General features: G+C 32.4%; 1 protein-coding gene across 1 annotated transcript in view; it reads left to right on the top strand.

The window, feature by feature from the left end:
* The first annotated feature begins 3,612 nt into the window (after positions 1 to 3,612).
* LOC129222869 (solute carrier organic anion transporter family member 1A1-like) overlaps positions 3,613 to 23,808 on the top strand; it is a 36,548-nt gene continuing 16,352 nt past the window's right edge. Inside the window, exons 1-5 of the mRNA XM_054857428.1 lie at positions 3,613 to 5,552; positions 7,388 to 7,474; positions 16,425 to 16,613; positions 20,478 to 20,642; positions 22,562 to 22,757. Of these exons, the coding sequence (XP_054713403.1) occupies positions 3,695 to 5,552; positions 7,388 to 7,474; positions 16,425 to 16,613; positions 20,478 to 20,642; positions 22,562 to 22,757 (2,495 nt within the window). The 5' untranslated portion in view covers positions 3,613 to 3,694. The remainder of the gene's footprint in view (positions 5,553 to 7,387; positions 7,475 to 16,424; positions 16,614 to 20,477; positions 20,643 to 22,561; positions 22,758 to 23,808) is intronic.

Genomic DNA, 23,808 nt, shown 5'->3' with positions numbered 1-23,808 from the left:
AATCCCGCTTTACTTTGGAGCTAACGCAGCATATAAATCGATCTAACTGGGATTTTCTGCTTTTTGCCTACACATTGGATCTGAAAAAACAGCAATAAAAATTCATTAAGTAGTAAAATTTTAGCTAATGAAAGAAAAAAAATCTCTTCAAGAGGTCTGACAACGCTTCCCAAGGTACATGAAATTGAAATCTTCCCAACAGACCTCCAACACACACAAAATCTGCTGTATTTATGTGGAATTAATTATAAATTTAAAACCTTTACATGAATTAAAAATATATTAAAAAATAACTAACAATGAATTTTTCGCTAAAATAATTACAAAAAAATGTTTTTACTTTTCGTCTAAAGTACTAATGAACGGTTTCAATAGTTTAGAGAATACCATTTTTTTTTAGTTAATGACTCGAACAGTAAAACATTTTTTATGAATAGTTCAAAAAACCTCTTGATCTCTTAATAATCTACGAAGGTTATTTCCTCAATTTATTCAGATGATTTCCCTTCCCTTGATAACTTTAACGATTTATTTTGCTTCGAAAGTTTGAACGCTCAGACCGTTTGTCTAATAGACATGGTTTTCAAACTAATAGTTTTTTCGATCATTTTTCATGTTTTCGGCCTTCAGCCACAGTGGGGACGAATTTGTACTTATTCTTAAGTTAGCGATTAGTAATTCTTTACTTTCATCAGAAAGGTCAATAAATAAAAAAAAATGTTGAATATATACATAAATAAAACGTAACAAATTCTTTAATAAATGTGTTTCAACTAGTTCTTTTGGTGCAACGAAGTTACATTTCCGTTTAAGTTTAGAGGTAATCTTTTGTGTTTTGGCTGAAAGTTGATAGTAGTTATAAAAAATAACACATTCGTTTGAAAAAATAATATCTACGTAAGATAATATACCTGCAGCAGTTATCTATTCTAAGAGAGTGTGGAGTAAAACAAAACTTACTCCTTTTTTTGAGTAATCACGAATTGCTTTGCGCTTGATCTTTGAATGACTTTCGTGTCCTTTGATATTATTTTTCTATGCTCATAATTTAGGCCTTAATATGCCTCGGAGTTGAATTATTTATAAACGACCCTACTCGACTTGACACAATCCTTTTTACGCGAAAACAGTATTCAGCTAACAAGATACAACATCCAGCATAAGGCCCATGGCATTCATTTGAATTTTGACGTCTTGAATTCAAATTATGGTTGCGATAAAAGCCATTAGTAGAAATAAGAAACCTAACGAGTAGGGTCCTATCGCAATTCTTGATTGCAAAAAACATAATTTGAGAATTTAAGATCTCAAAATTCAAATTACTTTTTTTTGTTTACTCTTTTTTTTTTACTCTTTTATTCGTAGTGATTTTGATAGACTTTATTCTGTGATTCACGCACTGCTTTTTTTGATGTGTTTGCACTGATGAAGAGGCTCTATTGTAGCCCTAAAATAGCTATTTGCGATACTTGTCTTGATAAGTTTTGCTTTACATGTTGTTGTGTTTTTTCTTTCTTTGAGCAATCACATAACGCTAATCGCCCTTACTTGATTGAAATCGGCTTTTCGGGTTACTTTTTAGGTCTCTACGCGCGGGTGCTTCTCCTGGGTGGTGGTGTCCAAGCCCCATAGAATCGACATTAATTATACCCGATCCTCTTGACAACACAATCCTCTCTAGACAAAAAGAGCATTTAGCAACCAGCTCTGGGCATTTATTTGAATTTTGACACTTTTTATTATGTTTCTCAAAATTATGATTGTTATAGGAGCCATTTGTAGAAGCAAGAAGCCTAACGAGTGGGATCATATCGCAATTCCTAACGGTGAAAAGCATAATTTGAATTCGAAATTTCAAAATTCCAATTAATCTTTTTTAAAAATTTTAATCATGTTTGTGTACCAAGCATTTTCGATAATTTTCATTTAAAACAAAACTTTGACCAAAAATCAGCTTTGTAAAAGTATACAACTGCGACTATTATCTATTCTGAAAGAAATGAGACGTAAACAAAGGCCTGATTTTAAATTTTCATTGCATTTAAATGCCTGTTAATTTTTTACATAATTAAAAATTACAAAACTGTATTTTCATATGTATAAATTACAAATAAATATTCACCATTTATTTTTCCTATTTTAAAACCATAAAAAGCAGCAATCTTATTCTATGACCTCGCCAGAAAAAACGCAGCACTGGGATTTCTAGTTATTTCTTATAAGTCAAATACATTTTAAAAATATGAGATGGTGCAAGGTTACCCGGACTGGCTCAAAGATACCCTGAGTGACTACTAGAGAGAACTGTTTACAAAAGTAGATGCTAGAATTTTTTAATAACAAGTTTTAATTTTTAAGTAGCAGAAAATAACGGTTATTACTCCTCTATCTAAATACAACATGGGAATAATTTTGACCATAAACCGTGAAGTACATATGATAAGGAAAAAAAGTTGTTTGTCGTGAAGACACACGTTAGAAGTAAAATTTACAGCTTTTCTTTTTTTTACGTTTCGAACTGTCATTACAACCGCACGTGTTCTCTCACGCCAAGCTCTTGTTCTTTCTGCACCAGACTCGAACTTATTCACAGCAAAATTGAATGTTTCAATGAAGAAAATAAATTATAAACAACGAGAAAACTAAACAATACTCGTAATCCGCTTTTTAACTCTTGCCAAAAACAATGAAAAATAATAGTCATTGTAAAGTTAATTTTTTAAAAATAAAAGTGGAGAACTAAATTCATGGCTGAATTTAAGAAATATAGATTACACTTTTAAATTGAGGCCTTGACTTGCATCAAAAAAATCTTCAATAATCTGCATTATTTGAGAAAGTCAAAATCCACAAATATATGCATGTTTAAGTTCCACCTTGAAATTTAAAAACAAAACTAATTTTGTAATTACCATTATTTTTCATTGTTTTGGCAACAATAAAAACAAACTACGTCATTTTGTTTCTAAACATTACATGTATACCGAGCATAACATAATTGCATTATTAACTTTTTAAATTAAATTTAGATTATTAAAACAGTAAAAAAAGGTTATATAAAAGGAATATAAAATGATAAGAAAATTATTGGAAAATAATTTCGGTAAAAAATTTCTCATACGTGTAGTTTTTTTTAAGAGAAAAATAATTGTGCCGGATGAAAAAAAAAAATCTTGCCGATCAACTTAAAATTTTATCCGCAAACTTTCGTAAAATAGAAATTAACATTAAAACATTACATTGAATAGTAAGAAATAATCGTATATTTTGCGTTTTTTTAATACTGTTTATTCAAAAAGGGGGGAAAAAGAAAATGTCATTTATTAGTATCTGAAATCATAAACTTAAACCTGTTTTTGTTTAATGATTCTGTTTCAACATTGATCTAATGAGCCATTCTCGTTTCCTTCCTAAAACCATTAAATATTCGAATTACAAGAACTAAAACAACCGAAGACATGGAAGTGACCAAAAGTGCAAACATATCTTTATCAGATTCCCTATCACGAAACGATCGCCATTTCATTACAGCGACTGAAAAATATGAGATCAAAGTACATTCATTTTTTTCGCTTATTAAGAATACCTTCTTAGTTTGGCGCAGTTCAAGAATTGATCGAATGTTTTCAGGAGCGCTGTTGGTTTCTATTGAAATAAAATCCAGGTGCTCGCTAACTTTGAAAAAAGAGAAATTATGAAAGACAAATGGTCTGAAGAAACAAAACCGAACGTTCTGTCAAGTGGAGAAACCTCACGTGACGTGGAGGAACGTCAGATTCATGCTGATTCTGGTGAGTTTGAAAAAGAGAAGGATTCTCCCGAGACCGGTATTATTGGCTCGGACGAAGCGGCGAACCCAAGGCTCTTAGAGAATGTGTATAAATATACCGGTCAAATCAAGAAGTTCCTTGGATGGGAGAGTAATCCGAAATTAGGAGGAAGTTCTTTACGTAATGATGCCGATGCTACAGATGCATCAGATGATGCTAGTGAGAGAGAATCAAAACATATTGCAGTAGGTGTCTCAATACAGGACGATGCGCAGAGCGTGCAATCAAATTTGAGCATTGGAGATCTTAATCTTGACGTTCTTTTTGACGAAGGAAACATTTGTCTAGTAGAAGATAGTTTAAGAGAAGATCTTGAGAGTTCTACTGATGATTTGAAAAATAACACCGCAAACATAGACTATTTATCTTCTCCGGTCGAGGAAGATTCTAGAAAAACTGAATCACCTGTTTTGTTAAATCCAAGTATTACAGAAATTGGGGATTTTGTAGATGAAATGCCAATGTCGCTATTACCAGATAAAATGAATGTAGGTTTATTGCAAGAAGATAATTCCTCGGTTGGTGGTATACTTTTACAAGACCCAGATGAAATTCTAAAGCAAGAAATAGAACATGAAGCTAAACTGGAAAATGGAGCATATTTGTCAGATAATACGGACATTAATGATAACAATGAGTCTTCCAACAAATCATGTTCTGAAATACAGATAAAAACTGCAAGCACTCCTGAGAAAGATATTTTATGTGCGGAAAGTTCAGAAAAAATGTGTGAGAACGAAGTTGTTAGTCAAGAATTAAAAACTAATTCACCTGCTAAGCAGAAACTTGAAAATGAGGTGGCATTGGCAAGAAAATTAAGCTTGGGTGTTGTGAATGATGTTCTAAACACGGCTCGGCATCACGTGAGTGAACTGTTAGTCAACAAAAGTAATTTGGAAGAAAAAAACGCTGAACATAAGACAGTCTCAGAGCTTAGTGCCAACGCTTGTGATCTAAATCAAAGAAATACGGAACTCAAAACAAATATGGGTGAAAGTAAGAAAAATCTACGAAATACCGAAACTAAGAGAAAAATAGAACATAACTTGAACAATGACTTGAACTCAAAGTTGAAAAACTATCAAAAAACTTTGAACGGAAGTAAAACAAATAATGTCAATAAACCCGATTTCTCAGAACCTCCCGATGAAGATACAATATGCGGTATTGGAAGTTTTAGACCTAACTGGATACAGCCTTTGGCAACTCCAACTGTATATCTTATATTGTATTCAATCATAGGAGTTCTTCAGGGATCCTATTATACGTACTTAATTGGTACTTTGTCCACTTTAGAGAAAAGGTTTGCATTCAAAAGTAAAATCAGTGGACTTATTATGACGGTAGATGAAATAACTCCTTTGTTGCTAGGTGTGCTTATTGGATATTTTGGTGGTAGGACACACAGACCACGTATGGTAGCTGTAGGAATGTTGCTTTCTGCTGCTTGCTGTTTCGTTTCAGCTCTTCCTTACTTCATTTACGGTCCAGGAACTCATCTTACGTCTTTAGATGTGCATAATAAAACAGGACCCGAAATGTGTCTCAGTAAAGCAACAAAGGAACTCTGTGATGTGGATGATCGACCTCCTACGTTAGCAGCAGTTTTGTTTCTGCTATTGGGAAATTTTTGCAAAGGATTCGGAAATTTAGCATACTATGCCATTGGGTTAGCATACATGGATGACAATGCTAAAAAGAAGAACACACCCATATATTTTGGTAAAGTATTAAAGTATTATTTCAGTTTTCACTTATTACAATAATTTATATTTATATTGTTTTCTGTCAAACATAATGCTTTATTTCTATTAGAAATGCACGCATGTAATGCTTTTAATATTTTTCAACTACAAAAAGCACGTATTTTTAGAAAGGAAATGTATTTAACAAATTAAAACGCACACTAAAACAGCAGCTGAATTATGAGAAATGTTTGATAACAAATTGACATCAAAATATTCTTAAATTAAAGGAGTCAACTTCAACTAATTTCAGAGTTGAAATTAGTTGAAAAGTAAACTTTAGAGAATATTTATCGAGTTAAAGTTAAAAAGAAAGTGTTAATTTTCAAATTTAGGAGAAAAAAAGAGAAAGAAAGGAAGAAAGAAACAAGATATAATCATAATATGGCTAAGATTCGGTTATAGTCAATTTTTAATTTTCTTTGCATTTTTTAAAACGATGTTATTTGATTGTTCATCAGTTTTAACTGTCAAGTGTTTCTTTTCTGATAGTTCTTGCACACTGCACTTAGGCATTTTTTTTTTGAGTGCTTGTTTTCTAAGATGCATATGACATTGAAAACAGATAATTTCGTTTGGCATTATTTGCTTATTTTTATATGTTAATCATATTTAAGTGAGCATTAATGGTTAAAAAACAGAAAAAAAAAATGTAAAAAAAATAAAATAAAAACTAACGTCTGCGACCTGTGTGTACGAATTAAGTGTTTGAAAGACACTAAGTAATTTTTAAAATCTAACTATATCTAAACTAATCTAACGAATCAAAACATAACGTTTAACACTATAAGAAAAAAAGTGGCGATCGTTTTAAAAATGGTCTTCTAATGAATTTGTTATTACCAGCCCCTGGTCACTAAAAAATTTTCTCAGTATGCCATTTATATTTGGTCCATTATCACATTTTTGTTTTCATTTCCCGTATTTTGATAACTTATTGAAAAACTAGCAACAATTTTATGCATTTTCTCCCAAAAGAAAAGGTTTTGCAAGGGACATATTTATATCAAATATGTTTGGTGGAAAACGCTGTAATTGCTTCTTGTAAACTTTATTAAAACGGGTAATAAGAAGAAAAATGTTTCTTGCAAAAATATCTCATAGCATTTTAAATTACTGAATAATTTTAATACAAAATTTTCAAGTATCTTGGGCACCGCTAAAAGTCTATAAAATTTACTAACAGATTCCTTGAACGAGGAGTTTTTAAAAGAATTCTTACTAAGAATGATGTAAATCATCATTAAGCCTAGTTTTTGAAAGAAAACATTAATTTTTTTTGTTTAAACGCAGATTAAATTACGAAGAAAGAATGTTTTCTTTGTTCATAAAGGTGATTATTGCGCATTTATATACTGGTCGCATGTAGAAAGAAGTTTTGGTTGCAGCCAAAAATGTTATGTACATAAACGTGCAATATTGAAAAAGTATTGAGTATTTTCGGACACAGAAATAGTCCTTTTGTTGATGGGGGTGACTTCTGTCACGACAAACCGTCACTCGTAGTGACCTGCTATTTGCTAAAACTAAGAAAGTAGTATCAAATCCACTTAAAGGATCAAATAATAAGTACTAATTCACGTTTTTTAAGAAAAAATGAACAAAATTAGTAAAGTTAAAATGGAAGAAATTAAAATAGGTAAAACCTGGAAATTTAGTAAGTTACTCACTGCAAATGTACAAAAAATACATAATAAATAACAGATCATGTGTTTCATCACATTTTAGTAAACATTCCTGCTTTTCACAGTAATTTAAAATAGGATATAGTGCATTCAACACTACCTAACAGTATTCCATTTCATTTTTTAGCTGTAGCATTTGCATTACGACTTCTAGGACCATTAGTAGGCTTTTTAATGTCCTCGGCATTTTTGAAGTATTATGAAAATCCTTTTGGTGAGTTTAATATCTTTCTCTTTAAACTTATTTAAAAAATCAGGTTTGAAACTTTAATACGAACAGTTTTCATTATTTACATTCTATAATTACAAATTAGTTTTTCGTACAGAAATCTTATTTGAAAATGTTTATGGTTATGGATTTTTCAGTTACGCAAGTCCTGGAGTACAGCAAAATAGTTAAAGGAAATCGCTTGACTCTTTGTTTGCACTGTTGTTCACTCAGGATTAGCACGTGCAGAGTTGTTGCGTATTTAATGGGTGCAAAGTCAAGAAGATTTGTTCCGAAAAAAGTGAAGAAGCTGGCTTTGCACTGGCTACAAGTGCAACTGTTTAGAAATAACGGAGAGAAGCAAGTAAAAATTTACCATCAGTATAGAATGTGAGATGGGCTACAAAACTTAACTTCTGATCTTCTTACATCGCTCGATATTTTTTTTTCAATCTTCTTCCTACTTCTTCATTTCGGTACGAGTTGCATAAATAAAACAGAGAGTCTATCTGTGTGTGTGGAGGGAGGGGAGTGTGCTTGTATCTGGGAAGATCTGTGGATGCACTTAAGAAGCGTTATCAAAGATAATCTTCAATGTTAGAACTTGTTCTTTTTATTTCAACTTTAAGTAATTGCAGGATTGCCAACTGCTCTTCATTTTGCGGAGTTGCTCCGCAAAAATAGCGAAACTCCGCAGCTCCGCAAATTAGTTATTTCGCTCTGCATTTCCAGTTTGGTCTTAATTCTGACCAGGCTTACCAAAGATTGTAATAAAATTAAATTTATTTTTATTATATTTTGCTAGTTTATCATAACAGACATGTAAATATGGGAAAGTAAAGATGCTTACTCAAAACATGACATAGTGCTGTTTCGTTAATTCAAAAGTAATTATTTTTATGCTTGTGCTTAGAATGATTATCAAAGTTCAAAAACAATTTTAGAATAGAGGTTTAATTATTTTATATTGATTTTCATACAAAATACCAAGCTGCTCCGCAAAATTTCAAAATGCTCCTCAAAATCACCACAGATGCACCTCAAATAGTTTTTACATGGTTGGCAACCCTGGTAATTGTTTCACATAAGTTAAATAAAAAAAGGAAAAGAAAATTATGCTTGCGAATTAATTTTTTTAAATTCTATCCAGAAGTGTTGTCCAGAAGTGTTGATTTTTGCGCAGACGATGAAATGCAGATGTAGCTTTTAAATTAAAACAGGAGTTGTAGTTCAGTTAAACACAGATTTCTAGGCTTTACCATAGGCGCACTCTCACTTCTCCACGCTCAATAGCTCTCATTTCCTTCGCGCAGACGATTGCTCGAAGCGCTAATAGTTTTTTATGGCAGTATTGTTACCATTTAACCTACATGTTAGTAAATCAATTCCTAATTATTCTTATTAGCACACGTTTTGAGGCTTCTGCAGCGACACATGCTTTTCATTATTCATCCTATTTTCTTTCTTTTTTAGCTACTTGACAATTAAGGTAGTCAGACCAGATCGTAATATTTTTTTAAAAAAGACTTCTCTCTCTCTCTCAAAAGTTTTTCCTTATAGGAATTGGCAAGTGATACTTCCTCCTATAGATTTTCAAAAAGAAAACTACTAAAAAATGTTCTATCTGTCCGCTGGTTAGACGTGCTCATTTGTTACTGCGTTGTTGAAGCAGTTTTCATTTAAACTTTGAATAGAAGCTTTTAAAAGAACTAGAAAATTCTTCCAGTTTTTATAATAACTGCGGATGACAATGGACAATGAAAATGCTTTTAATGTTATGAACTAAATGTTACACTTTTTACTGATATTTGTTCTTAAGTACTTTTTTACCGGACAGATTGTACCTTATTTCTTTGAGAAATGTTAAGTTCCTTTACGGGAAATATTTATCATTCAATGAAATAGTTTAAGCTACTACCGTCCTTCATATAACTAGGAAGGGGGGGGGGGGGGAGGTTCGAAGCGAATTTCGAACATGAGTCATTCGATTTTATTTTTTCTAGTTAACATTATGTAAAACATCATTTAAAATAGGTAGGTGAGACTCCGGACTTGTTAGCTAGTAAATTACGTTGAATGAATGCATAGCACTCCATGTAATTTCTATTTCAGATATAATTATATCTCTTCAAAAACAACCCTGTTGTAAAAATTTCCCCGCCAAAAAAACCTTTAACTTTTCCGCACAAAAATAACCTGCATCCTAAACCCAAAAACCTTCAGCCATAAAAAGTTATGATATCTAGTCTGTCCGTCAAGTATCTGCCAAACTATCATCCTCCCTCATCTCCTTTTTCATCACAGCTACTTCCATTAAAACCTCCTCCCACCTTCAACTCCTCAGTAATATGGATAGATCTTTTAAATTGTTTATCTTGTTTGGAGGGAAGCTTTTTGCTTACCAAGCAGCCACTTCACTTTGAAAAGCTTCCCGCCAAACAAGATAACTTACCAAGCAACCACTTCACTTTGAAAAGCTTCCCGCCAAACAAGATAAACAATTTAAAAGATCTATCCATATTTCTGGGGAGTTGAAGGTGGGAGGAGGTTTTAATGGAAGTAGCTGTAATGAAAAGGAGATGAGGGAGGATGATAGTTTGGCAGATACTTGACGGACAAACTAGATATCATAACTTTTTATGGCTGAGGCTTTTTGGGTTTAGGATGCAGGTCATTTTTGTGCGGAAAAGTTAAACGTTTTCTTGGCGGGGCAATTTTTACAACAGGGTTGTTTTTGATGAGATATCGCATCTTTTTGTATTGATATTATTACTGTGTCTGTATTTTTAGAATTGAGAACTTCAAGTCAGAAAATTGTCAATTGAAACAACGCTGCTTTGTGTTTTTAAGGAACAATAATGGCTAGCCTAATTTTACATCAAGATATTTTCTGACTATTAAGATTCTATGTTCATTTTGTGATAATGGGCGGTTTAAATTTTATTGCAATCCTTGTATCCTCTCTGTTGCAAAGAAAACTTCTTGGATAATAAAATACTATATTTTAAATTATATTGTTTTCAAGTATTTTACATCTTCGCAATAAATTCTATTACAGTTTCTTTATCTGACAGATTATTCAACATTTTCATGAAGGTTTCTTTAAATGTTTTACAGCTTGAGGCTATTTTAATCTAGCTTTTCACTTTTTGTTTAATTAAATTTTTTCTTAAATCGTGGACTATTTTACGTTTTATAGGATAATTTTAATTGTTTGGTGATTTATCTTTTTCTTGATAGAAGTCTTTGCCTTGTTTAATACCTAATTTTGTTTAAAAGTTCATTTAAAAAACGAAATAACGCATGTTATCACCAAAAAAAAAAAGGCTAAGCCATTAAATATTTTATAAATTTGAATGTATCAGAAGATCTATACAACTTTACTCGATGTCAAATCGCGGGTATCCCAAATTTGCCGTAGCGAATGCGCATTGTTGCTCGTGGACTAAGCTCATTAAAAGTCTTGCTTAAATTAATTGCAAAACATTTTTCAGCTAACAAATTACTGCAAAGCACGGATAACCACACAAGTATTTCATATATTTTCAATTCATTATGTATTGTTTGTGAAAAATCCATTAATTCAGAAAATCAGCACACCAATTAAAAAAAAGTGCTACTTTTCGCTTTCAATTAAAAATTTATATCTGCCGTATTCATATGCGTAGTTTCATATAATTTGTCACGTAAAATATCGTAATGGTTTAACCCCAGTGTCGCGCCGACATTTAAAATTTCTTCCCTCCATAAACATATCAAAACTGAAAAACAGGGGGAAAGGAAATTTCGTATCGGCAAAACTTTGGGGCGGGGGGGGGGGGGGAGGACAGCATTCTAATCTCATTCATTAATTTGTTTCTCTGCTTAAGTATAAACAAACATAGAATCTGAAAACAGAAAACCCAATGAGCTAAGTCTGCGCGCATGCGCAGTCGCTGTGGCAAATTTGTGATATCCGCGATTTAACGTCTAGTTGCAACTGTTGGATATGTTTTAGTCTTGATTGAATTTCATTTCCTAAGACAACTTTGGAATAACTGTTAGATCTGTTTTAACATTTGCAATTGCAGTCCGAGATAAACAAACCCTATGAGCTGAGAGTAAGTACATAAGAATTTTGGGAAAATTAGTGATTTTATAAACTTTAATTACTCCGGCCCATGATGTCCCTGGGGGTTGAAATTTTGTATATGTACTCAATGGCCCCCTAAGAACATGTTTACAAAAAATCATTACCGTAGCCCCCCGGGGGGGGGCTGTGATAGAACCCCGGGAATGTACAATTTTGGGGGTAAAAACGAGGGGGGAAGGGGGAGGGGGGGGGGTCAAACGGCACAAAAGGCACATCAGTAGGGCACAAAGAATGTGTGCGAAATTTCAGCTTGATTCCTTTTTTCGTCTGGGCTGTAGCACTGTCAAAGAAAGCGAAAACTTTTTTGAACAGCGATTTTATTACTTTAATACCTAGTCCCCTTGATGGTCCAGGGTATTGTATTTTGGTTTACGGCGTCAGGGGCCACTAGAGATTGAGTGTACCAAAAATCAACTCCGGGGGTCTTCATGAGGCTGTGATACAGAGAGGTGAAAAACCCCAAAAAACCCCAACTTGATCTGTCGTGTAATCTTGTTCTTGGTCGCTTTTATTTTCTTTCGTCTTTGGCGGTGGATTTGTTTCTGTTGGCTACTGATGTTTGGTTTCCTTGGCGGGGCCGGGACGCTCCCGCGTCTCGTGATTACTCGATCTAGTAATATTCGTTTTGGGTAAATATGGTATTTTTTTTTTAATTCTATGGTTCATTAAAAAAATTCATTCGACACTGGCGAACTGACGACTCGATACAAAATTTTTTATTCTCATAAAACGATGCGAGACAGGCAAATTTTTTACGTATTTGACAACTTTAGCGTTCGTTGTAGACATTTGAAAGCGTCATTTACTATGCTAAAGTTTGAAAGATGGTTATTTCTTCAAAACCCCTGAAGTTCTTGACAAAAATTTTTAATATATATATATATATATATATATATATATATATATATATATATATATATATATATATATATATATATATATATATATATATACATATTTATATATGTATAGATAGATAGATAGATAGATAGATGAAATAGGGCTCAATTTCTGATGAATATAAAAATCAAGGTTAAGTAAATATTTTTGTGTATACATTAAAAGAATAACGAATTTAGAAAAAGCCACTTCGCTATAAACTATCAATAGCAAAATGGATGCTGACGTCAGGAAATAGATACGTTGGGGTTTAAGGAATCTTTATGATTTCTTAAAGAAAAAAAAAGCCCATTCATAAAAGGTATGATGAAAGAGTGGTTCTGCAGCTGTCTCATATAATTAATATTGTTTTATTTATTCTGTCAGCTGACAAAATTCTCGTGGTATTGGCGTCCGCCGATTGTAGTGTTACATGTAAGAATTTGATGCAAAAAAGATTGTGCCTCTAACGCAGAAAGAAAAAAAATAAAAAAAAATATCCTCCCAGAGACATGCGAAATAAGATGACTAATTCTTCTTTTTCTGTTTCTTTTGAGTTTGGTTTTTATGCATGAAATTTTGTCTGGAAAGAAGGAAATCTTTGCTTTCAGTCGTACTCCATGCTAGTAAATAAACTTCAAAATATTAATGGAATTTATCGTCGCGTCATTATATTGAGACCAATAAATACGCAAGGGTTTTTAAATGATAAAAACACAGCGTCTGTAACAGAGAAGCAGGTAAAAAATGAGTATAATGATCTGCGAAAAGATTATTGCAGGAGAAACATTCAACCAGTAAATAAAACTAACCAGCGATGCACAACCTTGAAAATCTTCATCGAAGTGTTTTTCCGGGGAGAAAGAGTATGATGTGGTAAATCCCATAAACATTCATTTTGGGATAATGGTTGCGTGATCGAAAGTTCTTCCTCAACGTTTCGTGCACTACTCCCAAGATAATATCCCTAATATTAATTTAGAGCCCTATTTTACGTCAACCCTTTCGTTTGTCAGTTTAAAATTGGCATTAATACACGTAATTGTTAAAATGTTTTTCAAATGTCAAATTGTGATTTCGCACGCAGTATCTTTCTACTGGAAAATTGTAAAATTAGCACTTAAGTGTTCCAAAACAGAAAAATCGAATGAAAAGCTTTCGTGAAATTTCGTGACGTTATGTTGTTTTTATGGTTAAAATATTTTTTTTTATTTTTCTTCCTGATCTTGAAAATAAGACATTTTCTAAGCATAAAGAGATGTAGTATCGCAAAAGAAACGAAGAGAAGGCGTCAAGCAGTTTTTTTTTTGGGGGGGGGGGGGGGGGAGAAAATGGTTAAAATCATGTAAGTTCAACTATTTTTTTAAAAAGGACTTGCGGCAGAATAGGATTTCAGAATGACACATGGGTGTTGTGGAATTAAATTCAGCTCCGGTACAAGAGGCCGTTAAGTCTGTAGTAACAGGGGAAGGGCAATGCAATTCTTATATAGTCAACTCTCGATAACTAGAAGTCCCATAAAACCGGCTAAAACGTTCGAGTTATTGGTAGTTCGAGCTATGGGATGTTCCCACCACAACAGTCTCAAGAGTTTGGGACCCTATGAAAACTTTGAGATAAAGGAATATTTGAGTTATTAGCTTCGAAATTCGACTGTATGTTTTAAATATTTTATTTTTGATATAGATAGCAGCATATTAGTATTACTTCTCTGCAACAATGCAAGCATTGCTCACCACTATACATGTACAGTATTGTCTGAACAAGGATTGCTTTGTTTTCCTTCTTGAATCCCATATCTAGAAAATAAAGTTGCAAGTCTTTTGTTGATAAACTTTTCTTCTTATACCACGAAATGAAGTTTTAAGATTTTAAAGAAAATTTTAGGTTAAGTTTATAAGCTTTGTTTTTTAAAAAATTCTTAGGCTTATTTAAGTAAATTGTTTTTCTGCTTAACTTCAAACGATGGGGCACCTTTCAACTGAAAAGTTCGGGCGGCAGTTGAACAAATTAACTGATAAAAATGAGTAATACATGCATCTAAATACTATTATTTATAAACTTATCTTATAGTGTATGCAAAACAAAATTATGAAGCTTAAAGACTTTATTTACCTAATATTGAACTTTTATGGTTATGGTTTTTTAAAAACGGGAATTTTCCAACTACCCGAACCTTTTTTACAGGAGATAAAATTCCAACTTACTTTTCTGACTGACAGACCCTTCCCAAACACTAAATGTTTTCCAGAACAATAGACACATAATGACAACTCAAAAATTGCGTTGAGCCCACAAGGTTCAAGTTCAACTCTTCTTATTCCAGAATTCGCAACTCCAATAAACTATAGGGGGCGCTGCAGCCACTGTCTAATGGCGGATGAAAAGGTAAAACAAACAAATGCCGTAACTTATAACTTGCTTTGACGCTTAGTGAATGTCAGTAGTTTTTCATCGCGCTTGTGGGAAGTTTTCTTTTCTATTCTTCTGAAATTACATTACACCACAAACTCTCTGAAGCCTGTAATTTACCCCAAAGAAAACACGTGGAATGGAATGTTTTACCTTTTTCTTTAGTATTGTTAATCACCGCAAGGTTGCGTATTTGAGCTCTGGAGTTACGAATTAATGCGACTATATCTGGAGGTCGTCCGACTGGTGGCGTGATGTTAAGACGTAGGGCTTCCACTCCTTTGACACAGGTTCTGACTTGAGGTGGCCAGTCGGTGGATTTTCGAGATGCAGCAAAATTATCAGCGGCCATGTCATATGATCATGCGGGATGTAAAAGATCTCTTGGGTAATCGTTTCACTTCGAACTCCCTCGGCAAAATCAAATTCCTAGCGCAGTTTCGCATAGGAGAGAGCCCAGATGCCTCCATCTGGTGGAAAATGGGCGTCAAAAAGTGCTTGTGTCATGCATCAGTGCCTTAATGGTGTCACATGAAAGACTGATGCCTTGTTAGGGAAAGCACTAGGTCTAGTAAAGGCCAAATGGCTTCTAACACAGCTCCATTGGAAAAAAAAAATTACCGGAAACCGTTGGGTGAACTTAAGAATGAGTGATGCTGAATAACCATTATTGACCCTCCAAGGAAAATCTATTTAAGCTCAACACAAGCGAGTTTGAGTAAGAGAAAAAAAAATTAAGCAATGTTACTCTGCTTTACGATCAATTGTTTATGTATACACATTTGGTTAAAACATAAGCGTTTATAATTTTAGTAAATAAAGTGGTGTACTTTTATTTTGAACTAGTGGTACCCGCACGGCTTTGCCCGTGGTTGAAAATTAAAAGGTCATTCGGTTCGCCTGTATATTTACAAATAATGGATATCGAATTTCGTGCCAATTGGCTATGTTCATTCGCTCTCCCATTCCACGTCATGATAATTTCGGAATTTACTCGTCCATCTTATGATAAGTTTGCTCCGGAAAATGTTTTTAAAATTGAAATAGAAAAAGAACAAAATTGAATTTTCGAAAAATCGCTTTGAGGTGCACACCCCCATGCTACAAACTAACTTTGTGCCAAATTTCATGAAAATCGGCCGAACGGTCTAGGTGCTATGCGCGTCACAGAGATCCAGACATCCAGACACAGACATCCTTCAGACAGAGAGATTTTGAGCTTTTTTATTAGTAAAGATAAAGATAATTTATAGTTTTTATAAATGTGTAGTTTTTGATAAAAGTCTGTGTAATTATATTTTTTGCTTTATTGTTGAAAGAAACATCCTGTATAGGACAGGTTTGAGCAGAAATATATAAAAATCTTTATGCATAATATTTTGTGTTTAATTGTAAAATAGTTGATTTTGGGCTTGTATGATGAAAAAACACATTATTTTTTTCTTGTAGTATTAACACAATAATACGTCTGTTAATGAAACACACATATTTGTTAGTTTTAATTGAAGTTCCAAATCTTATCACTTTTTTTAGATGATCCTGGTTTTGGACCAGATGATCCACGATGGATTGGAGGTTGGTGGATGGGCTTTTTCTTGCAAGGTTGTTTGTTGGTTATATTCACAATTCCTATATCCCTTTTTCCACGAAGATTACCAAGTCATTTACCACCAGCAGTAGAAACTCACTCAAAAAAGGAAAGTTTAAAGTCAAATTTTTCAGGTGAGTTTTTCATTTACTAACCTAATTAATTAAGATAAGTAGGCAATGCCCCCTTCTAAAACCGTAATTATGGTGGATTCAAAACATTCGAGTCAAGCAACAGTTTTTCTACAATCAGCTTTTAGTTAGACTCAGTTACTTAAAAATATGTTTTATAAGTAGTAAAAATATAGAACATAGGTCCCAACGATTTTCATCTCCTTTTCCCCTTTAGTGGTTGACTGATACCTATCGCCCCCTCCCCCTTTTCTTCCTTAAAAAAACCATAAGTTATCACTAGTGAGCAACGATGCCAATGAAAATATAAATGTCTTTTTTTTTTTTTTTGAAATAAAATGTATACAAGAAAACAATTTTATCTAATCACTATTTAACTTAATAAATACAAAAATGAATAAATAAATAAAGTACCTTTTTAACGTTTTTTCTCTTCCTTTAACAAAACGAAATCAGTCATTTGAATAGAAACATTTGACTAATATCATTGACGTACTTTTCAAAAACTGAAGCACATTTTTTAAGAAATTGTTTTCTTTTTTAAATTGGAATCTGGGAAATTGAAAACACTGACACTTAAAATTAAGTCATTTTTTAGACTAAAAATTTATAACTGGGCAATGGATGACGAAATATTTCCTTAAGGTTAAACTGGGGTTGGGAAGTTCCTGAAGTTTAATTTGCTTCTTTTTAAATTTCTGATTCCTTGTTCAAACTCTGAACAATTGGCTTCGTATAAGTTTTCAATTTCGATAGTCGCTGGCTTATTATTATTTTATTTTTTACCACATCTTTGGGGGCAATGGTTCTTTGGTTGGGATCCATTGCTATACACTCTTCTTCATTGCTTTTTAAAACGCAATGATTCAACATAAGTTGAGTTTTAGATTAAGATGAACAAATGAAAAGTGAAAGTAAATGCACTTGCAAATCTGTTATTAAAGTTCTGAAATGGATAAAAAGAGTAGTTTCCAAGCTTTTAATACTTACGCCTTCCTTTTTTCCTTCATAAAATATTCTACAACCACACTCCTTTAATATTTTCAACCCTATGATTTTATGATATCCTAGTGTTGCAGTTTATTTCATTGGTTAGAAAAAAAAAAGTTTTATGTAAAGTCGCTTTGTACACCAAACATATTTAATTGATCATTACACAATATGGATTTTTAAACAGTTTTGCTATATATGACAAACAGCACAAAATTAAATTAAAAAATAGATGCTTAAAATACAACATTAGCGAAATATAAATACAATATTAATGAGTTAGATGGACTCGTTTCGAAGCGCAATTTACTCACACCGTGGTAACATTGTAAAAATATCGCTGCTTTTATTGCAGATGCTTAATCACAAATGTCACGTTGATTAGCTGATTCTTATTTTCCAGCGTTGATTGAACTCTTTCCTTTCTTTGCTATTTTAAATTTTTTTGTAATAGATGCATGCCTTTTCTAAAGGGGAGAGGCACGCCTTAGATTGAAAAGCAGTGGATTAAATACTGTAAAAGCACTTACTTTCGCGGGCCGTAATTTTCGTAAAAGTGAAAATATTAGTAATTTTGCGAGCTGAAAATTTCGCGATTTATTATGAATGCACTGATAATTGATTATATATGAACCCAACTCCTAAATCGGAAAATATTCGAAAAAAAATGCACACATCGCGAATGGATCACTGACAAAAGCACTTAGTCCAAAATGGTGAATTCTTTCGTAGTTTGCGCACTTGATTGTAATCAATTGGCAATGTGGCAAATCAGTAGTGACCCAAGTCCGATTTTACATTGGGTATATGGGCAAAATACCTTCACATGCACAAATCAGCCAGATAAAATCAGAAAACGATCGTTTTTGGTTCTAAATATTTAAAAAAATAAAATGAATGAAAGGAGTATAAGTAAAACATAATAGAATAATAAAGGATGTAACAGCTCATGAAAAATGCAGATACTTATATTTGTAAGCGAAACTATGATTGCATTTAGAGTTACATTTTTTGATGCCAGAAGATACGCACTTACGTCTTTTCCTGCCGCATTGTTTTTGCAATTGCATTGAACAGAACCCTGTGAGCTTCATGATTCCATGGCAACCGTCTATGAACAAATTTTGCTTCAAACATAAATGTTAGCACCTTAAGGATTTCATTCGAAAATTCACGTCCATAATCGGACTGAAAAATACAGAGAGCTCCTATTATGAAAAAATCCCATTAAATTATGGAAACTTCTTCAATAGTCGTACAATTGATGTGGGGGTAGGGGTGTTTCGGTCATCCTCCAAGTGTTAAATCCGACTAGGGTCACCGCTGATTAACCAAGTGCGTAATTCAAAACGCAAACTCCGAAATAAATCATCATTTCGGACTTTGCTTCTGTGTTTGTCATCCATTCACGATGTGAGCTTTTTTTTTTTTAGACATTGTCTGATTTTGGAGTTGGGTTCCTACATATTCATAAAGTTGAAATATTTCGCGAGAATCAAATTTTCGCAATTTCGACGTGCTCGCGAAAACTAAAGCCATGCGAAAATAAGTGCCTTTACTGTGTTCGAAAGTTGAAAATATTTTTTTATAAAGGAAAATATAACAATGATCTGTCGCAAAAAAAAGTACGACATAACGCTGTTATATTTTCTTTCATTTTTCTGCACAAAGGTGATTATTTGTCTCTCACTATCTTTTCGCTTACAGAAGCATTATAACTTTGGAATTATTGATTATATTATTGATTTGAAATTAATACTGTTATTTAAGTTCAACTTATTGGTCTTTAAATGCCTCTTACATTTCCTTTTATGTGTTTTTTATGATGAGCCGAACGAAAAAGTGCCTCATCAATCTTTTGAATATAAACATTGACACTAATCTCATGTCACGTCTTGTAGCATTCAGATAACTCTTCTCTGATGTCCTAATTTTTTTTCTCAGAGATTGGATTTCTGATAACTTTTGAATTTCTGAAATGCTTTCGCTTTCTGTTATGGATTGAAACCCAAAGTGCTGATATGTTTTATCTTTTATGGTTAAAAAGAGATTAATTAGTGCTTTTTGATGTCAATATGTGAGTTTGTTAAGATAAGTTAGTATTAATAAAAAAACCGAAATAAACAAATTCAAGGTATTTTGAGCACAAAAAACTGTCTCACCTGCATAAGTTGTGCCATTTTATGCCTTTCTCTTAGTTTATTGCATGAAAAAAATATTTTGAAACCCTCAATAACCCAATTCGTTGATTTGACTAAATAACTACAGAATTCGTTAATTGGGTAATGGAAACCTTTCAATCAACAATCTTTAATTATCTATGATCAAGGTGGATTAACATTGCATTAGTTATAGTAGAGTTATAGGTGCAAGCAAAACGTTTTTATTACTTAATGTTAATTTTGAAGTAAGATAATACGAAACTACACAATTTATAAATTATGTCATAATGTACAATTAACATAACATTTGCTTTACAACATGCATTACTATGCTTATTTTTTATGAAAAGAAAAACCATATTTTAAGATAAATCTTCTATGTCAGGGAAGAAGTGTTTAAATCCGAAAATCTAATTTTCACTTGCAAATTAACGTAGAATTATTCTCACTTTTGAGGAAAAAGAAACATGCAGCGGTAAAATTATCCTGTTTTCCTTTGAGATGTTAGTTGCTGTATTTATTATAGTTGTAAATGTTATTTTTTTTCTTCATTAATATTCGTGGGAAAAATTGAATGTTGATTGATAATTGATTTAAAATTAATTTTAAATCTAGGATCGTATTCATAGCACAACTTAATTTTCAACGCATACACCATAAATACAGCAGAAAAAATTTTTAAGAGTGTTTTTAACAGTTTAAATTTTTTATTTAGGTTTATTATCTGCCTTGAAGAGACTTGCCAGGAACCCACTTTTTATATTTCTTTCGCTTAACACGACGATGGCCATCTTCGGGAGCTTTGGGCATTATATAATGTTGCCTAAGTACATGGAAAACCAGTTTCGTCTTTCGGCATCGGATGCTAGTCTTTTTTCAGGTAAGTGTGTTTCCAGACAATCGAAAACAAAACAAGCGTGAGAGAACTTCCAATGAGGGAAGGTCGCAGCTAATCCCATCTTCCGGGGATAAGTCCGACCTCAAATCCGATTTTAAAAGAATTTATTTTCTTGTTTGGTTGAGGAAAGATTGCGTTTGACGAAATCTTTGAATGAAAATATTTTCTACTATGAGAGTTGATCTTAGTAAGCTTAGGATGTATAGGACTTAAGGGTTTTAATAACTTACTTAAATACAATGTTAAATCTTTCCAGATAAATCCTTCTAGAAGAATCTTCCTTGAAGATTTTGGGGATCTTTGAGGATTCATTACTGTTTATCTTGTGTTAGATTATTCTTTCACTTACGGGGCATTAGTATGAATTAGATTAGTTTTGTTGAACGATTTAATAATCTCGTATTTGCAGCTGATCTTAAAAGGTTGATCAATGTAAAAGAAAAATCCATATACAATGAAAGACTACGTTCGACGAAATCTTTGAAAATAATATCTACTATGAGGGTTTATCTTATTAAGCTTAAGACTTATGTATTTTTATAACTAACTTAAATACAATGTTAAATCTTTCCAGAAGAGAATCTTTCTAGAAGAATCTTCCTAGAAGATTTTTAGAATCTTTGCAGATTCATTATTGTTCATCTTGCGTTAGATTATTCTTTCACTTACGGAGAAGTTACGAAAAATATATTTTCATTTTTTTATGACAATAAAGTTTTACTGAATGATTTAATGATCTCTATTTGCTTAAAGAGCTTAAGCGGTTGATCAATAAGATAGACCCATATACAGGAAAGACTGCGTTTGACGAAATCTTAGAATTAAGCTTAAATAATGAAAATTTTCTGCACTATAAAAGTTTACCTTGCTAAGCTAAGGATATACGGAACTTAGAGGATTTTAAAACTTATTTAAACGCAACCCCTTGATCTTTCTAAAAGATCATGGGTTGATCTTGTGATAGATTATTTATTTATTCATAAAGAAAACGAAATATATACTTCGGTTTAATAATAAGGAAAGAAACTTTGCTTAGTGATTAACAGTTTAAGTTTTAGTAAATTAAAAATAATCTTATAATTGCTTCTGAGTTTTAAAAAACTGATCAGTGTTATGTTAAATAATGGCAATAAAGAAATTTAAATTCATTAGTTTGAGACTAATTCCTATGTTTATATATTCATTTTTGTTACGCAATTTTAATAATTAAAAAGAAATGTAAACTCTTATCATGCTAGTTGAAATTATACTTTGGATTATATATTTTTTCCCATTTTTACTGTGATTTAGTTGTTGTTACTGTGATTTAGTGATTTTCTGTAATGATCTTGTACATATGCATTACAATGTTTTATAGAACACAAAATATTGCAATTTATATTTACAAGAACAAAATATTTTAACCAAAAAAAAAATTAAATTAAATAAAATAAACAATAAAAAGGGCGAGATTTTGACCTTGTGCAAAAAAAAAAAAAAAAAAAAAAGAAAGAAAGAAAGAAAAAGGAATTACTTTCACTATGTTGAATTTGCACAAAATGATTGTCATCTCTAGGGTTTCTTTAGGGTTTAGGGGTTCAAATCAGTGAGTACAGAACGTGAACATTTTCTAGATGAAAAATTTTCAATAGCGTACAACTAAGAAGCTTTTAACCAGAGCTTCAAAAACGTCTTCAATATAAGAAAGTTTTGTTTTTTTAGCAATTTCAACTTTAGAAGTATTGAATATAGATAACCCACCAGCATATTTTAAAAAGCCCTTATACACGCTAGAAATAAGTAAATTGTCATATGAACTGTCCAGAAATTTTATTTTCACGGTTATTCAAAAGGCGTACAACACCGCTTATGAATTTAAAAATGTTCTCGTCTTCATTTTGCAAATTTTGTTTTATTTTTAGGTCCACCTGGACTTGCAGCAGTGATGATATCAACTGTGATAGGAGGATATTTAATTTATAAGTATCAACCAAATGCTAAAATACTAACAGCTGGAATGGTCATTATCGAAATCATTGCTGCTCTGGGGTACCTAATTCTTATGATCCCGCACTGCCAAAGTGTTGAATTGTCAAATTTTGGAATTAACGACGAAGGGTATATATTCTACAGTACTCGATTTTGTAATAATAATTTTAATGACAATGTCGTGAGTTCTTTATTGTGACAATTATGTTTACATTGAAAACTCAGTGCCGATGAATTCAGCATACGTGCCTTTCCGAACTAATGACGGAGGGTGCAGTGTTTACAAGAATAATTTGATGATAACATTAATAAATATATATTTTTTGAATTTTGTGACGTTTATGCACTTTAAAAAGAAAACTATATACGTGTCATTACGAATTAATGACGAAGGGTCTAGTATTTCTAAGATTGAATTGACAATAACACCAAAAATGATAATATCTTTGTATTATTTACTAGTGGTACCCGCACGGCTTTGGCCGTAATAGAAAACTTAAAAGGTCTTTTGGTTTGCCTGTATATTTACAAATAATGTGTGGTGAATTTTCTCTCCAATTGACTTGTACCCATGTTACGTTTCCACTTTATGATAATTTCGTATCTCACCAATTAGTTTGTGCCCATGTTACGGTTCCACGTTATGATAATTTCGTAATTTACTGGTCCATCTTATGTTAATTTTGTTCTTAAAATTGGAATAGAAAAAGAACAACATCGAAATTTCGAAAAATCGCTTCGAGGTGCACATCCCAATGCTACAAACTAGTTCTGTGCCAAATTTCATGAAAATCAGTCAAACTGTCTAGGCGCTATGCGCGTCACAGAGATCCTGACAGACAGAGATCCGGACAGAGAGACTTTCAACTTTATTATTAGTAAAGATTTTAACGGTTTGGTTTGTATGAAAGGTTACTTTTACTTTGCAATGAAATGTCTGTACGAGATTCCAAATTAATGGCTAAGGGTACAGTTTTTCTTACAAATAATTTATAAGAATACTATTAACGACAATTTTTTAGACTCTTACCTGTGGCATTAATGTTTATGTTCAAAAGTCCAGTGTTGTTAGACTTAAGTACGTAGCTTTACGAATTCATGACGAGGGGGTCAGTTTCTTTGCCACATATAATTTGATGATGATGCAAATAATGATATTTCTTGACTGCTTTATTGTGAC

The sequence above is a fragment of the Uloborus diversus genome, chromosome 5 (genome assembly GCF_026930045.1).
Source record: "Uloborus diversus isolate 005 chromosome 5, Udiv.v.3.1, whole genome shotgun sequence".
In the NCBI taxonomy this organism is placed as follows: Eukaryota; Metazoa; Arthropoda; class Arachnida; order Araneae; family Uloboridae; genus Uloborus; species Uloborus diversus.
The sequence above is the reverse complement of the archived record's forward strand: the minus strand, read 5'-3'. Positions and strand labels throughout refer to the sequence as shown.